A 16,311-nucleotide genomic window follows, 5' to 3' on the forward strand; every position below is an offset into this window, starting at 1 on the left:
TATCTAGTAACAGTAATTTACCATTGTAACCTTTCATCCAAACAATATGAGTAAGATTTATGAAAAGGGTAAGTGAGCAAGAAAATTAAAATGCCCAATGTTGCTCTTTGAACTTTTTTATGATAATGAAAAGATCAGTGCCCGAGTGGTATACAAAACAAAAACCACCCAGTAGGCAAGAGAAGACCTTTTCTATTCGATCTCCCCATAATTCAAAATGCACTTCTTATGAGTTCATTCAGCGACAGCCCCGGTTAATTTGTTGATCAAACTTCATGCCCTTTGTTCGTAAGAGTTTTCAAGGACTGGGACTCCTGGTCCATAGACCAAACGACAGCGTTCACTGAAAGAGCCCACTAATTTAGAGACTACCTCCTTGAAGAATATGGATGCAGCCTGTAAAACAAAAAACTCAACAAAGGATGCTTCAACTTGCTCTTAATAAAAGAGATAGAAAATACAGTCTTAAAGCAAAATGCTATATGGTTCACACAGCCACAAGCTACAATTATCCGAGTATTTTATACTGCCAAAGATCCAACCTTTCTTATAAGTCCACCAAGATCTGAACTGAAAGTACTAACTAAACCCTACAGCCTTGACACCGAAATTCCCATAAACAATGGCAATAAACATCATCATAAAGCTACGATTGTATGAGGAAAAATAGGTTCTAAACTAAACCAACAGGCAACAGGATTGATGAGACCTAACTTACCTAATGTAAGTCAACTTAAGTCAGAACAGAATCCTATTGAAGCCTGTCAAACCTCCAATACTAACAGTGTTTTTATGGTATATCTGATTTAACAGGTTTGCAGGGTGCCGCCAAGCTAAGTGCATAAAAATACATGTCAGTAATGTCTGGTGCCAGCTACAATAAACAGTGGATAAAACAATTTACTTCAATGGTTCAACCAAGGTTGCAATCAACTCGAGCTGAGTATTGTTGAGCACAAGCTCAACTTGATTGGGTTAATGCAAGGCTCGACTTGAACTCATGGAGTTGTAGGCTCAAGCTCGATATAGGAATTGTTCGGCTCGAGAAATTACAATTAAATCCCGTAACTTATATATTTAGCAATTACTCCCCCTATTTAAAGTTCAATGTTGGGTTGAATGTGCAAATCTTAAAAGTTGAGGGGGCCAAATAAAATTTGACATACTAAGATATAAGGTTTAGCCGGGAAAATGTAAGTTTTAGGGGATAATTTTTATTTTCAAGATATAAGTGCAAGATTTTTAACTTTTAAAAGTCTATGGCATTTTACTTAAGTGAAGCCATGAACTCATGAACTCACCGAGCCGAGAAATTGCGAGCTCGAGCTCGAGCTAGGTTCAACAATAACTGAACTGAGCCCAACTCGACTCGAGCTAAGCCGCAGGTAGCTCACCCTAGTTCAACCTAATAATAGCCTGTATTTGTGATCAAACCTGTGATTATTTTCTCATTGTCATAGGAACATAGAGGCACAAGCAATAGATGTTGACAAATTGTTAGAAAATCTTTATATGGAATCGGTACTATTTATCAAGAAAAAGGCATTTTGATTCATGTATCACCTGTGGTCTTTAAAAACATTGCCCGCAACAATCATCAGTTTCTAGCAAGAACTACACATTTGGTAATATTTTCCCTCAGGAAATTAAAAGTTTCCAGTACATTAAATGTTAGATTTAAATTATAAATGTCCCTTATCTAATTTTTTTAACATAACAACTAAATTCACATACATAAAAGTACACCCAAAATAAAATTTAAATAATAATTAAATCGATTATATTACTAATGGACTTGACAAAACCATAGAGATGATGAATACAAATCAGAAAAAAGAAATTTTACCTTTCGATAGAGTGGTGACTTGAACTTAAAATCCACCAAAAAATAAAGGCTGCAAGTTCCTGGAAGTGGTCCACGACTGAATTCCCAAATATTTATCAGATGGTCAAAGAGGGCACTCTCTGAGACAGTTGTCTGAAAGTAAATCAGTACAAAAAAATCAATACAAACTCATCAGCCCAAAAATGAAAACAGCATCATAAAGTCCATATTCAGGGTAATTTTAACCGACTTGCTACCAAATCACAAATATGAAAAGTGGCACAGAGATAACCGATTCTCCTCAAGGACAACTTAAGATATAATGACATGACATATCATTTGAACGGCAAATTTAAATTATTTACTTCCCTGCCCCAATGTATGACCAAATTTCTCCAATTTTTCTAATTTACTCATTGTGTAATATCCAATAAACGCAAAAAGTTCATACACAAAAACAAAAAACAAAACCATTTATTAAAAAAGGAAGCCAGGGTGCATATTTCTCTCTTCTAATATTTGACACTAATAGACATCTTAAGCTAGCCATCTTGGAAACATATTCCCTACAGGTACCCATGTCATTTATCTCATACACACTACACAGGTGGTTTAAGTGTGCATGAAAAATAGCTCATGGTAATAAAAACCATGCTTAATCTTATGTACAAACAACTGGAGGGACAAACATACTTCTCAGAAAAAACTTCCAATTTCAGCAAAAGATTATTACCTTACCTTTACATACTTTGCTCTGTTTAATTCCACATGGGAAACATAACTTTCAACAAGAAATTTAAAACCAATCTCAAGCTCAGCATCAAAAGATCCATCTGGGTAGTGTTTCAGTATCTCTGACTGCTGGCACCAAGGAACAAATCCATGATACAAGTCGACAGCAGCAACCACATCAAATAACTGCTCTGGGGAATAGCTGGCAACCAAAAAGTTGTATAAACTAATCTCAATCTCATCAGGTATCCATAAGGGACACAACCAAATTGCCTTAGATGAAATTCAAGATGCAAAATACACTCCTTTTTAATATGTATAACCATGAAATCTACCAAAGGCGTAGCCGCCAGTCTCACACATTCATGAAATTGTAACTAGAACCATATAAATCAAATGGATATGAATCAAATTAAAAAGCACAATCCCACTCATAACCAAAAGGTTCTGAAAAAAATTACCCTAATACCCGGCGCTCTTCGTATACTTTAGACAAGACATCACCCTCTTCCCCGTCTCCACATCCAAGAAACTGCCTCCTTTGAAGAATATTAATATGATAAAAATTAGCTAACGATAAATCAAAGTTATTCTGACAAGTCCCAATCAATTTACAGACGGTCGGGGTCTGAATCCCTGCTATGCCACTAAACTGTCGAATTCGACCACTTTTCCGCAATCGTCCGTCGTTTTTGGGAGGAATTATCAAATGTCTTAGGCGAATTTTGCGTGAAACCAAGGCACCGAAAGCTTTCGAGGCTGGTATAAATGGCGGCATTGTAAATTCGTACAATTTGGAACCCTATTTTAATAAAAAAGACTTAACACAATAGTGAGCTGCAGCAAAAGAAATTGGCGCGGGTTGTAATGACATGAACCTCGAAAAAGAAAACAACTTGGAATTCAACAAAATTAAAAAATGGAAAACCTAGAATCCACGGAAAAGTAGGAAATAAGAATATACCTTAAGAGCACTTTAAAGAGGATAGGACAGGGAAGCGAAAACAGAGGAGATGCTTTGTCGTCTTTAATCAAGAAAACGGGAAGAAATATAATTATCCAGGAAAGGAAATAACAGAGCACGTCACAGTTTTCCCCCCTTAAAAGGTTACTCTTTTTTTCGAGTTATCACTTCGTAATTTTTAAAAACCTTTTTATTTATTTAAAGTTATTATTAAAATTAATCAAATTTATTAATTTTAAATTTTTGCCTTATTTCTTTTTTTAAATTTTAAAAATTTATCATTTTTAAATTAAATTTTAAAAAATAATATTTTTTCTTTAAAATTATTATTTTTTTAAGAACTTTTTTTAACAAACAATTGACTTTTTTGACGATCTCCAGATAATGTTTTCTTCTCATTGATATATTTTTCTTTTAATATTATTATTGAAAGATATAATCTCAGAAAGAGAATACTTGAAGAAAAAAAGATATTATTTAAATATCATTAAAGAAGTCGGCTATTAGTTGAAAAAAAACCTTTGAAAAAGTATAAATATTAAAAGGACAATATTACTTTTTTTAAACTTGAAATAAAAATAAATTATTAGTTTTTAAGATTTAAAAGAAAATATAATATAAAATTTAAATTTTTTAAAATATTATTAATTAAATAATAATTTTATTTTTAAAATTAATAATTTTAATAACTTAATAATAAATATATAAGTTTTGGGAAGATAAATAATAAATACTTCGAAAAGAAATAAACTTTAGATGAAAACAATCCTTCACCCTTTATTTTAATAAAACTTTTGTTTTTTTAAATATTATAATATCTTCCAAATGATATTTCAAGTTAGGTGAACTAAGGACAATGATTATGTCCCGCCAAGATTTAATATCATATTAAACTTAACATGAATTGGCCAATGGGTGGGAAACTTGAATTTTTAAATTTAAAGGGCAGGAAAGAAATTTTAACAAACCTTGGGTAGGACATAGACATTTGACTTATTTTTATTTTTATGAAGGGTCAGTGATATACAATAAAAAAAAATTTCTACGTGCACATATTTTTAAACAGCACTTTTAAATTTGGATTGAATCAATTGGTTTAATTAATTAAATTATATATTTATAATTCAATTAAGTTTTATAATCTAATTTAGTATATATATAAATATTAATTTATTTAAAATTTAATAAACCTATTAAATCAAAAAAATTATTTAAAACTAATAATTTGTAATTGATTTTTCTCTTTATTTATGTAATAGAGTATCAATTATTTAATTAACATATTTAAAATAATATTTTGTATATTTTATATTTTAAAAATATGATAAATATTTATATTATTTAAAAAATATATAATAATTTGATAAAATATTAAACTGGTTAACCACTAAAATAATTAATTTGATCATTAATATAATTTTAAATATATTATTTATAATCTTTAATTAAATATGTAGATAATGAATATCAAATTACTAAATAATATATACATATAATTTTATTATATATTCTTATATCATTTGGTAAAAATAACGGACGTTTGAATTCAAAATAGGCAAAATAGGCATGACAATTGTCCCCTCCAAACCCAATCGAGTCCCAATCTCACCACGTCCCATGTCCACGTCAGGTGGGGATTCCCAAAACAAGTAGGGTTGAGGATAAAAATATCTAGCAAGCGGGGACAGAGAAAAAATATCTTTGCGCCTCCCCTCCCTTCCCTGGAATCAACCTATTTATAAAGCCCAATTGCGACAGATTTTCTCCTACGCTGTCCACCTGCTTTCTTCTCTTCACAAAAGACCACCGTAGACTTCTTTTATCTATATTCTCCCTCTTTTAATTTCGCTCACCATCTCATTTCTTAATAAATTTTCAAAACATTTCAGTCATAACACGTACCAAATGTCTGTTCTTTTGGTAGGGTTTTACGAGTCTAAAACATTAACATAAACTCTCTTGACATTCTCCTTAAGTGCTCATTGCACCTGCCCTCCACCATGCCTCACATTATTGCCACTTGTTCAACCGCTATCTAATGTATGTATTAACGACCTTGGAATGCAGCAAGATGATTATAGTATGCAAATGAAATTGTCAAATTACAGGAGAATTTGAAATGGGGACTGAAGTTCTCTGTTATTCTCGTAGCATGAGGGGGAAAAGCTTTATCTTATGGGGATGGGAAAAGGGAAATTCAGTTCCATTTCGATCCGTTGTCATCTCTAATTCTGAATACATTTTTTTCCCTGAAAACAACTTAACTAAGTTAAAATTTTATTCTCTTGGTAACGATTGTTTTTGCCGGAAAGAATGGCATCAGATTCTTGAATAAAGCAATTCAAATTATTTGGCTGTCTGAAAGAATTCATCAAAACCTCTTTCCTTGTTGCTAAAGCAATACATACAGTGCTCTTATAGCATACAACAAAATAATATTGAAAAACTCTAATGCAGTAAATTTTCACGTTACCCAATTCCCCAACTGATCAGATATCCAACACAGTGCGTGCATAATTAACAACCGAATGAAAGACAAAAAATATAGACAAACTCTATGCCCAGAATACATTCATGCAGATAGCATAGTAGAGTAAAGAGGAAGGTCAGTTGTCCCCTTCTTTGGCTTAGACATAAAATGTCACAACGACAACAAACATAAGCACAAATACTTAGCTTTAAACTTTGGTTAGTCATCATGATGCGGTGCACAGAATTGCCTGCATTAACCATTAGGTTAGAAAATAAACGAGCAATTGCGTTCTTGATCTAAGAACTGCTGGTGCAAGTTTATTATCTGGCCGCAAAAGAACACTTTTCTTGACAACTTTCTTTCAGGGGAGGTTTGTTGTCTTGGAGTGGAACGACCTAAAAGAGCATAGGAGATGTATACAGCCACAATTAGATATCAGACTATATTGTAAACTCGACTAGTAATAATAATGCTTATAAATCATATTGTGCAGATTACCTGATCATGACTTGATGCAGTACTTATGTGTGTTTTCATCTTCTTTGAGCTGCACATTCGGCTTGCTTTTTCACCTTCAATTTCTTCATCAATGAAGTTCTGATCTGATGCCTCTGCATAAGATCCCAAGCATGTTCATAACATAAAGTTGTGGTAAAACATCATGACCTCTAAAGAGCCAAAATGAATCATAGTGGGAATATTAAATTTTAAGATGAAAGTCGTCCTTGTGCTATAGACCCATTACTCTCTGATCAACCTAATGAATCTATAATCCCATTAAAAACTTTTCAAAATCATAACCATATTTGTATCTTATCTATAATGTGTATGTTAGATACATGTATTACACTAAAATTTTACTACCTATATTTATATACACCTAATACATGGATAAGATATTAAGCACCTTAGCAGTCCCTGTTTACGGATGCCATGATCCAAATCTCAAACGCATATTTCTAACCTCCTTGCATTACCACTCTCTGCAATCCTAACAACTGTAACTTACTCTGGTCAAGAGAGTGAAAAAGAAAGGATGTGGCAAATCCAGGTTGGACTATGCACATAAAGCAAGTCAAAAGGTAGATGAATCAACATTTTAGTTCACTGATAGTTTCATATATGTGGAACTCTACTCATTTACAACGATAGGTGATTCATTTTTTTTAACCAATTGATATTACTAACAAGCATGCATGATAGTTATACGAAGTATAAATCAATATGCAAAATTAGCAAGTGACTGCCTAAAGATTTGAAATCGGCTTCAATAACCTGTGCAGCTGCCAACCATATCATGATGGTACAAATGAGAGCGATATGCATCAGAGTGCCCTGAACTAGTAGCTTCCCAACAGGACAAAGCCTTATTCCCACTAGATTTGGTTGCTTGACATTCGGTTCCTGAAACACCCCCCGCAGTTGTAGGTACAACAGTTTGGGGCTTCCTTGCAGACTTATAGTGCCGGATCCATGGACTTGCCAAAAGATTACTAGAATCATGTGCTTTATTTGGTTTCAAATCAGGTCTTTGGAAATTGATCCTCTGCCAGCTGCCACCTCTAAGAACCTTAAACTGGAATAAAGAAGTAACAACCAAAAAAAAAGCATTAATGAATTATTGTACATAGACACTGCGAAGGCAGTCTTTAAAATTATAGAGATTTAATTGTTTTCACACCTGGCCGGAAGAATTACGTTGTATTTGCCTAGATGGTGTGATAACTGATGCGTCAATTTTATAAGAGCCCCATCCAAGATAATCCGTGGAATTGTATAGTTGATTAACAAATGATGCTTCCATAGATTTAAGGTACAAACTATGCTTCTCATCTGTCCATTCTGTAGACATAGATTCTGCCTCAGGCGAGTCCTGAGGTATATCAAAGATATAATCAGAAACCCCAAACAAGCTCAGCATACTTCTACTGAGAGACATCGTGAAGAAAAATCAGCAGAAACAAAACCTAAATTTAATACAGAGGACAGGTAACGAAGTAGAGAAACAGATACAAAGGATTAGCATGATATTCATTCCCAGTTTCCCAGTTTTTCCATTACTTTTACAAAATTTAGCTTCACAACTCTGATGAAATCAAACCAAGCAGCGCAAAAGAAGAATTACGAACCTTTCACTTGAACCTCAACCCCCCCAAAAAAAATCCGATACACCTCTAAAATCAAAAGAAAATGGAAATAGCAGGAAAATTGTAGGTTTTATTTTTGTTTTGGAAGAGGAGAAAATATTGAAAATTGTTGGTTTAATTATTGTTGATTCCAAAGCCAAAATGCATGCTATAACAAACAAGTCTCAGAAAGACAGAATATAAATAGTCAAAAGAAAAGAGATGGTACCTGCAAGTTCCGATTATTTACCTCTTGAGCAAAGTGACCTGCAGACCGGTGATGAGATTCAGATGTCTGTGAACTGGTGTGAGTTTTACTTTTCCTGAAATTATCCATGCATGTAAAATTTAAATCCTTCACAAGAAAAATTTGAGAGAATAAATAATTGAGAGAGGGAGGGAGAGAGAGAGTGTGTGGGTGGTTGGAGGAAGAAATACAACGAATTGTAAACGGCGTTTAGGCATAAAAGAAACGGTACAGTTGCCCCACTTTACACGTGTCATAGGACCAGCGTTTGCCACGTCAACAACGAAGCAGAATAGAACTCGATATTTACCAGATATTTGTTGGAGGTCCAAAATATCTCTTGTGCGTATTTTCCTTGAGCGATAAGATTACGTGGTCATGCACTTTTACGGTCAGAGACATTAGTCATGTCATGAATCATATCGCTCTTCTTTATTGACGCCGCTTCTCTCCCAAGCTGTATGGTCGTTCATCGACCAAATATATTAATATTTATCAGCATTATAAGATAATCCAAAAAATAAAATAAAAATATCTTGATGAGACAGAATATTTTTACGAAACGAAGCCAAGGAAACCAAGTGGGAATTAAAAATAAGCCAGACCATTGCGTGTGAATCAATTTGTTGAACGTGAATAGCATCAATCAGAAATCACTAGACCCATATGGAAAAAAGACAAGGAAATGGCATATGGGTCTCAATTGTATACGTGTCTTATCTATCAAAATCATTAAACACATGTATGTACTTTTTTTTCCCCCTAAACAAGGGAGTTTTTGTCATGTTGATGTAGGGTAAGAAATGAAAGATGTCCTTAATAATTTTGAAATATCTGATGCACAAAACTTACGCAATGAATTTAGCGTGTCCTAATCCAAAATCGGATCAAATTACATTTGATTTGAAATACAGGAAGATCTTTATGCAAGAGTCTTGAGAGTAGGGGTGAATTCAAACCAGATAGAATAATTTGAATCCTTAATATTCAATTTAAACTCGAATCTATTTGAATTGATATACAATTTTACTGGAGCATTACTAGCAAGATAAACAGTAATATCAATAGAGTGAACAATGTTTCGAGAAATAAACAGTAATATAAAAAAGATAAAAACTGAATTATTAGATTGAAACTCTGATTTAAATTCAATTTATTCAAACTGAACATAAATTCGAGTTGAAGTCCGCTCGGCTTGCGTACACCCTTATCTAAGACAAATGTTAACATATAGGCCTGCAAATGTAACGAACCACAGCGCAAACCCAGACTCTAAGCAGATAAAAAAGAATCCACAACCATACTTGAACAGGCAAACAAATCTGTAAAGATCAAACATCTGTTATACAGGGAAAATTTTGGTTGGTAACCCAACGTGCCTTTAAAGACATAAAGGAAGAGTTAATAAACATTTGACATCTTTACAGTCGCTCTTATGTATGACATTCATATAAAAAATGGAACATATTTAGGGCTCTACAGTTGCTCTTATATGTCACATTTGTATCAACTCTTAAAGTTGACATCCTTATTCCTTTCTTCAATCCCACAATTCTTGCCAAATTCAAATGTTCAATAATACCTTATTTGTAGGTTACAGATGCAATAAGAAAAAGAATATATGCTCCAACAAAGAACTAAAGCAAAGTATTTGAAAATCAAATTTCCTGTTTCTGCTCACCCTCTGATATGGCAGTTTCTTTGAGGTCTATCTGACCTGCATCACCATAAAGAAAGTTAGACTATAATAAGCAGATCTCTACCCGATTCTTCTTATCTGCTGGTATTACATCAAGCCCTAGCTTAAAAATCATTAATTCTCAAGTTTCTCACAATTAAAAGGAAAAAGAAAGTGTGTTCTCACATTGAAAATGAATGAGATATTTCCTGATGGAACAGGATTGTATATCTCACATGAGAGCGATATACTTTAAGATCCCTATGCCTAATTATGAAACCCATACGTGATGCATTGAAACATGTATGTTTGACCATGCAGATTTGAGAAGATGCTGGATGTAATCTAGCTAAGTCAATATAGGAAGATATTAATTGCAATTGGTTAAGAAAAAACCGAGTTAAATCTGCTGGGGAATTGTTTCTAATATTGAAAATGTTTGTTAAGAGTCACTGACTCTTGAAAACGGTATGGTTTAATCATTTCCATAAATCCGGTAAATCACAATGACAAATAGATAAAAGGGACTTGAATTTTAAATGACAATGCGACTCGATCCTTATTAATAAATGGGAATAGATAAACGGAATACAAATCATACCTAACAATGAAATCAGAGATGGGGCTTTTGAAGATCCATTTGCTCTCAAGTCTGTACCTGCAAGCCATATCAAAATTAACAAGTCTATATCCAAATGTTAACTGCAACATATGACATCATATATGTACTATCATCACCATAATGATTAAAAAAGCTGTAATTCATCCATGTCCAAAAAAAAAAAATTGAAGGAAACATGCAAAGTTTACACCAAAAACAATATACCTGAATTTTCAAGTGTATTAAGCATGTCAGATTTCTTGAAAGTATATCCAATGAAGTTGGTATCTGTTGATGTCAGCATCTGCAAATCCCACATTAATACAAGAATCAATATAATAATACTGCAATACCTGTTTCTTCCCAAAAATGAAAAAATAAAAAGTACTACAATACAGATTCTACATTGTTAATCATGATTTAAACAAGACCAAATGCACCCACTCAACTTTCATTAAGAAAACAACTAGATTTAATTAGATGCTCTGCTTGTTTTAGCACTTCACCCAGTGATCATAATATAATTGGAATTCACTCATTGATCAAGTAAGCACCATCCAGACCCTCTCATATAACAGGGAAAAGTGAAGGGGAAGAAGCACTGATGATATAACGAGGCAGCCAATGACCAGACAGAAGAATTAAATACTAAAATATTCTACGAGTCCAAATTAAATTAGTGCTCCACACATGCTTTCAACACTAAGACGTATGATAGAGAGAATGAAAGTCATACCTTCCTCCAAGGTCCTACACTTGGTATCGTGGATGGTGGACCTTCTACCTACCAAAAAGAAGAGACTCATAGATTTAATTATGATATATAAAACACAAAAAATGTATAGTGCATCTAAATTAAACAATTCAAAATCAAAATACCACTTCTAGCATTTTACCCAACAGTTCTATACAATCTAACTCCTTATAAAAATAGTCTAATAGAATACAAGTTTATGCCATCTTGAGAAAAAGCAATGTACACATCACTCACATTGGAGTTGCTAAAAGAAAAAGGCAAATTTTGAACTAAAGCAAAGATGGCTGTGGTGTCAAATTATATGGCATTGAATAAGGAATAATGGTAATTAACTGTGTTGATGGGCTCAGATCCCTATCAAAGGTTTCAGAAACTAGAAAGAGCTTCAAAATTGAAAGAATGTCATTATCACAACACACTCAACAATTTAACCCCAAACAAGAATATAGAGTCTAATTCAGTGTGCTGTTATTCATTCACCTCTGGAAACTTCTCAAAATTCTGAGTATCCAGCTCTCCAGTGACTCTGGGTTTATATACGGCTTCCATTTCATACAGTTTGTCCCATTGGATGCCCCTGAACCATTGGTGTGCCTGAAACATTTGATAAATTAGAATAGAACACCAAGGTAAAACCGAGAAGTATTAACCTAGTGAAGTGATATTGCAATGTTTTACAATCACAAAGCAGACAGCATATATCAAGTTGCAAATTGGGGGTAAGGTCTGCATATCTTTATAGATGAGCATCAGGTGAATTTTGGGAATGCCATTATTTATTGAAAAGATTATTACCTTTAATTCTTCAACTCCTCTGGTTCCAAGCCTTGTTTCAACACCACATAGCAGATGGCAAATCAAATCCTTAGCCTCGTCTGATATTTTTGGTTCCTCCGGGAATTTCAGGCAGGTTCTCCAATTGATAATCTAATACAAGACAGAAACATTACTATCAATTATGACATATGTCAGTGATTAAATTATAAACCAGAACTTATACCACCTTGCGACAGGTGATCCGTGGATCATCTGAACAGAAGGGAGGATAGCCTATCAGCATCTCATACATTATTGCTCCCAGGGACCACCAATCACATTCCATTCCATATCCTTTCTTTAGCAACACTTCAGGTGCCATATAATCAAGAGTTCCGACAGTCGAAAAAGCCTACAGAATATAGATCTCAGGTGATAATTGCAAGAAGTAAAAATGACCGCTCAAGATGAAAGACAAGTGAAAAATTTGGGAACTTCCAAAACATTTCAATATAAAAAGTAAGGCATGGCTTAATGATCCCACAGTTGCACATAAGATATTAGATGGGGTTAAACATGATAATAAAGAAAATACCAATGCACGGCGATTACGTTTCCACTGCTGTAATTTTTCTTTTGGCATCAACCAATGTCCTTCAGCTTCACAAGTAGGTTCCAGGTTTATAATACTTTCATCCTCCAATAATATTGTTGAATACTTATCCTCAAGGGGCTTGCACAAGCCAAAATCTGAAAGCTTCAAATGGCCATTCTTGTCTAATATCAGGTTATCTGGTTTAATGTCCCTACAAAGCACAGAAATTTCTCAGGTAAAGATATGGACAGCATTAGTAGCCAAATATTTCAAGAGTTCTAATTATTTGACCACATCTAACTAGGGGATTTGGATCAAACACTTGATATAACAAAGATGTCGATCATTGAGCCCAGACAAAATGTTCAGATTTTATATAAATCAGCACTTGGGCAGTGGCCAGGCCCGCGCAATACTTCTTTTTATGTAGTATGTTCTAGACTTAATACTTCTTGTAGGCCAAAATCATCCATCTATCCTAACGTCAAAGAACTTCATCCTGGTGAGACCACCTAAGAAAAGGAAAAATAATATAACTTGAGCCCCCAACACCTAAGGCCATGAAATTAAAGCTATCACTGTACTTAACAGACTGACTAGACAGGTCAAAGAAGCCGGGCCAAAAGTTGCCACCATTAACCAAACATACCCAAATTTTTATCAGCTCCTCATAAGAAGAGTGACACACCATCCTCCCACCAACCTTTCCACAGTACAAATATATGGAAATTACAGAAACCTTCATAATAAGATAATATTTAATACTGCAAAATTGTCACACCGATGGATATAGTTGTGTTGGTGAATTGAGTGGATAGCCAGGATGCTCTCTGCTATGTAAAAACGTGCAACATCTTCGGAAAGAATATCTTCCCTCATTAACAATGTCATAATGTCACCACCAGGCAAATACTCCATGATAAGGTATAAGAAATCAGAGTCTTGAAAAGAGTAGAAAAGTTTTACAATGCACCGACTATCAACCTCTGCAAGTAAGTTCCTCTCCGACCGAACATGCTCAACCTTAATTAAGGAATAAAAGGAAAAAAAATGAATATGAATAAATATCATGTGCATTGAGAAAGTATATGGGTGTATTACAGTATTCAAATTTAATTATAACCAGGCATAGTTTCTTGGCTGAAATCTATTGATTTTAAATTTGGATAATGATGATGGTCCATTGAGGACCCGTTGTCACTTTTATTTATCCAATGTAAATTTCACTGATGATATTCTACAGCAAATCTTCTCTAAATGCAACTATTGACTTGAACAACAAAATTATAATAAGAAACTTAGTAAACAGCATCATTTCAGTACAAAAACCAGTTATTGTTTAAAGATTGACAGAATGGAACAAGCACTTTATATTAACATTTGCAAAAGTTTTGCTGACTCCTGATGCTAACGGATTGCAAATAATTTAAACTTATGACTGAATGCCCTAAGAGAGGAGGAGACGATGCAGGTCGCAGGACTAAAACTATCCAGATAAACTGACATTGTTTGAATGTAGAAAGCACTTCTACAATGGTGTTGTACTCACCTGTCCACGGCTAAGCATCTCTGATTTCTTCAATTTCTTCATGGCAAAAATCTCTCCAGTAATTTTAGCACGACATAACCTGACCTGCGTTTATTAAACACCAATAAAGACAACAGTCATACAACAGAATACGTATCAAATCCCTTCTCCCTCCATATGCATGATGAAAGAAGTTTAATAATGACTTATTAGAGAAAGTACTGTGTATGAGCTTGTCATGGCAAAGAACTATCAACATATATACCTCACCGAATGCACCTTTCCCAATCAAATTTAATTGCTCAAAGTCATCAATCCCAATTTTACGCCTCTGCAACCTCATATACTCAGTTTCTCTCCGTTCCAAATTCCTCAGCATCTCCTCCTGTTCCTCACTTGATACTGCAGCTTGTTGTGCTCTCATTTGAAGTTCTCTACGCCTAAAACAGTGTCAGATAACATTTATCACAACATATTTCAAAACTAGTCTTAATTGAAATACATCAAATCAATGTTCTAACCTTGATTAAACAATAAGTAACCGAAATTGAACCAATAAAACATTTGAATTTTGATGTTAAGATACTAAAGAACCACAGCTACTCATAATTGAGCATATGACATATTAAATAAGTTTAGCTCTCTCCATCACACAAAAGATAACACGCGTTTGAAATTGATAATCCAATCTGATGAATTAATTGTATTTTATAAATAGCAAACAATTGTCAGACATTAGAAATTAGATTTGAACCTTTCTTTACGATCTTGCAATCCTTGCAGATAATTCTTATAATGGTTTTCAATAAACTGCTTGGCGGCGGCGGCTTTCTGTCTAGTGACCGGCGAAGAAACAGACACATCTGGATCCAAATCGAAGCCACGACGAGCCTTCATGTTTATGGCGCTTAACCTCACCGTATCATCAGGGCCGTCCATTTTGGCGGAGATCAGATCAGTGATCAATCCTCGTCTAAAACTAAAAAAAGGTGAATCAAAGAGACATTTGGAGATGGTTGTGAGTCAGAATCTGGAGGAGAGATCTAAAAGGGTGAGTCACTGTTTGTGAAAACGACTGAGAGAAAAATGAACTGGCATACTGATATGAGCCGTGTTGATATTAATATGGCACGCAAAGCTGTCCTATCCATTATCTGGTTTAATTTTGTTGGTTTCTATTTGGAATCTTATTTGTCATTTCTATTTCTTTTTTCTTTATATAGGATGGAGTGCGCTCGAAGCCATCGAAATTCTAGCATGAACTGGAATCCTTGAAGAACCTTCATAAAATCTGTAACTAGTATTTGACTTTTATACAGTAATGAATGTGTTGAGCTGCGTTGTTTTTGTGTTGGTGTCGGCGGAGATCTATGCAGAGAGGTCTGAGCTGTCTTCCCACCAGGAAATACACTTACACGTGGCCTGGAATTCAACAAAGTTGGAGGCAACCACAATATGCCACATAATGTGATAGTCTATGGGACAAATTCATATTTATTCCTATTTCCATGGCTATTTTTTGCTCCTTCCCCACTCGAGAGCCTAAGTCAATGACACCACTGATATGGCCTATCAACCTGGGATCAGTCTGTTCCGTTTCTGGACATTTCTTCTTTCTCTGATTAGCCTCAGCTAAATCTAATGGTCCCTCAGATAACACTAACAAATCAAGTAGAGAGAGAGAACCACAAGTTGGAATTCTTATCTTCTTCATGAATTGATTTTCTCCCTTGAAGGTGGAAGTTTCATTTCTTCAGAAAATGTCTCCGGGCTAAACTACATATTGCAATTCAACCACAAAACAGTCTCTTTGATCACAGTTCATTCATCATATCATTTTATTATTAATTAAATTTATCAAAATCAAACTACCTTTGTTAGGTAAGTTGCAGATGCAGTCAGCTTTGGTACTTTAATGGACATTAACCACATAAAAGGTCATGCCAATTGCCAACTAAACAAGAAGAGTTCAATAACCTTTATAAGTAACTGATTCTGCAAAGAAACTTCATTCATGAGTGTTACCAAG

The 16,311-nt window shown here is 34.2% G+C and overlaps 3 protein-coding genes across 7 annotated transcripts; all 3 read right to left on the bottom strand.

Moving 5' to 3' along the window:
- On the bottom strand, positions 1–3,662 carry LOC123228580 (coenzyme Q-binding protein COQ10 homolog, mitochondrial-like). 4 transcript variants are annotated; one of them, XM_044653987.1, is made up of 5 exons: positions 3,522–3,662; positions 3,019–3,435; positions 2,564–2,759; positions 1,847–1,978; positions 1–396 (listed from the first exon to the last, which is right to left on the bottom strand). In XM_044653987.1, the coding sequence occupies exons 2-5, from the start codon at positions 3,333–3,335 to the stop codon at positions 274–276; spliced, it is 768 nt and encodes a 255-aa protein (XP_044509922.1). In that variant the 5' UTR covers positions 3,336–3,435; positions 3,522–3,662; the 3' UTR covers positions 1–273. The 4 variants fall into 4 exon arrangements, with proteins under 4 accessions (XP_044509922.1, XP_044509924.1, XP_044509923.1 ...); XM_044653989.1 differs by having other exon boundaries at positions 3,019–3,359; positions 3,522–3,661; XM_044653988.1 differs by having other exon boundaries at positions 3,019–3,394; positions 3,522–3,658.
- A 2,226-nt stretch (positions 3,663–5,888) lies between these two features.
- Positions 5,889–8,553, bottom strand: LOC123230155 (cold-regulated protein 27-like). Of its 2 annotated transcripts, none has more exons than XM_044656290.1 (5): positions 8,371–8,553; positions 7,676–7,867; positions 7,270–7,570; positions 6,493–6,605; positions 5,889–6,389 (listed from the first exon to the last, which is right to left on the bottom strand). In XM_044656290.1, exons 1-5 carry the CDS (start codon positions 8,455–8,457, stop codon positions 6,315–6,317), a joined length of 768 nt encoding a protein of 255 aa, XP_044512225.1. In that variant the 5' UTR covers positions 8,458–8,553; the 3' UTR covers positions 5,889–6,314. The 2 variants fall into 2 exon arrangements, with proteins under 2 accessions (XP_044512225.1, XP_044512224.1); XM_044656289.1 differs by having other exon boundaries at positions 8,350–8,552.
- A 1,118-nt stretch (positions 8,554–9,671) lies between these two features.
- On the bottom strand, positions 9,672–15,529 carry LOC123230154 (serine/threonine-protein kinase tricornered). Its single transcript, XM_044656288.1, has 12 exons — positions 15,037–15,529; positions 14,548–14,722; positions 14,304–14,387; positions 13,536–13,777; positions 12,755–12,965; positions 12,407–12,571; positions 12,199–12,330; positions 11,884–11,997; positions 11,383–11,430; positions 10,872–10,950; positions 10,647–10,703; positions 9,672–10,084 (listed from the first exon to the last, which is right to left on the bottom strand). Exons 1-12 carry the CDS (start codon positions 15,219–15,221, stop codon positions 10,026–10,028), a joined length of 1,551 nt encoding a protein of 516 aa, XP_044512223.1. The 5' UTR covers positions 15,222–15,529; the 3' UTR covers positions 9,672–10,025.
- Between the last annotated feature and the right edge of the window lie 782 nt (positions 15,530–16,311).

Source organism: Mangifera indica, chromosome 11 (assembly GCF_011075055.1).
Source record: "Mangifera indica cultivar Alphonso chromosome 11, CATAS_Mindica_2.1, whole genome shotgun sequence".
Taxonomy (NCBI): Eukaryota; Viridiplantae; Streptophyta; class Magnoliopsida; order Sapindales; family Anacardiaceae; genus Mangifera; species Mangifera indica.

Bases quoted from the DNA above. Each gene is read 5' to 3' on its own strand.
- LOC123228580 (XM_044653987.1), bottom strand. From the start codon at position 3,335: ATGCCGCCATTTATACCAGCCTCGAAAGCTTTCGGTGCCTTGGTTTCA. The intron at 1,979-2,563 runs GTAAGGTAATAA...ATTTACTTTCAG, and splicing joins ACAGAGCAAAGTATGTAAAG to ACAACTGTCTCAGAGAGTGC. The intron at 397-1,846 runs GTAAAATTTCTT...TTTGTTTTACAG, and splicing joins AGTCACCACTCTATCGAAAG to GCTGCATCCATATTCTTCAA.
- LOC123230155 (XM_044656289.1), bottom strand. From the start codon at position 8,457: ATGGATAATTTCAGGAAAAGTAAAACTCACACCAGTTCACAGACATCT. The intron at 7,868-8,349 runs GTACCATCTCTT...GATATACCTCAG, and splicing joins TAAATAATCGGAACTTGCAG to GACTCGCCTGAGGCAGAATC. The intron at 6,606-7,269 runs GTTATTGAAGCC...GATCTTATGCAG, and splicing joins TATGGTTGGCAGCTGCACAG to AGGCATCAGATCAGAACTTC.
- LOC123230154 (XM_044656288.1), bottom strand. From the start codon at position 15,221: ATGGACGGCCCTGATGATACGGTGAGGTTAAGCGCCATAAACATGAAG. The intron at 14,388-14,547 runs GTATATATGTTG...TAATAAACGCAG, and splicing joins GGAAAGGTGCATTCGGTGAG to GTCAGGTTATGTCGTGCTAA. The intron at 12,966-13,535 runs GTGTGACAATTT...TGTGCTTTGTAG, and splicing joins CAACACAACTATATCCATCG to GGACATTAAACCAGATAACC.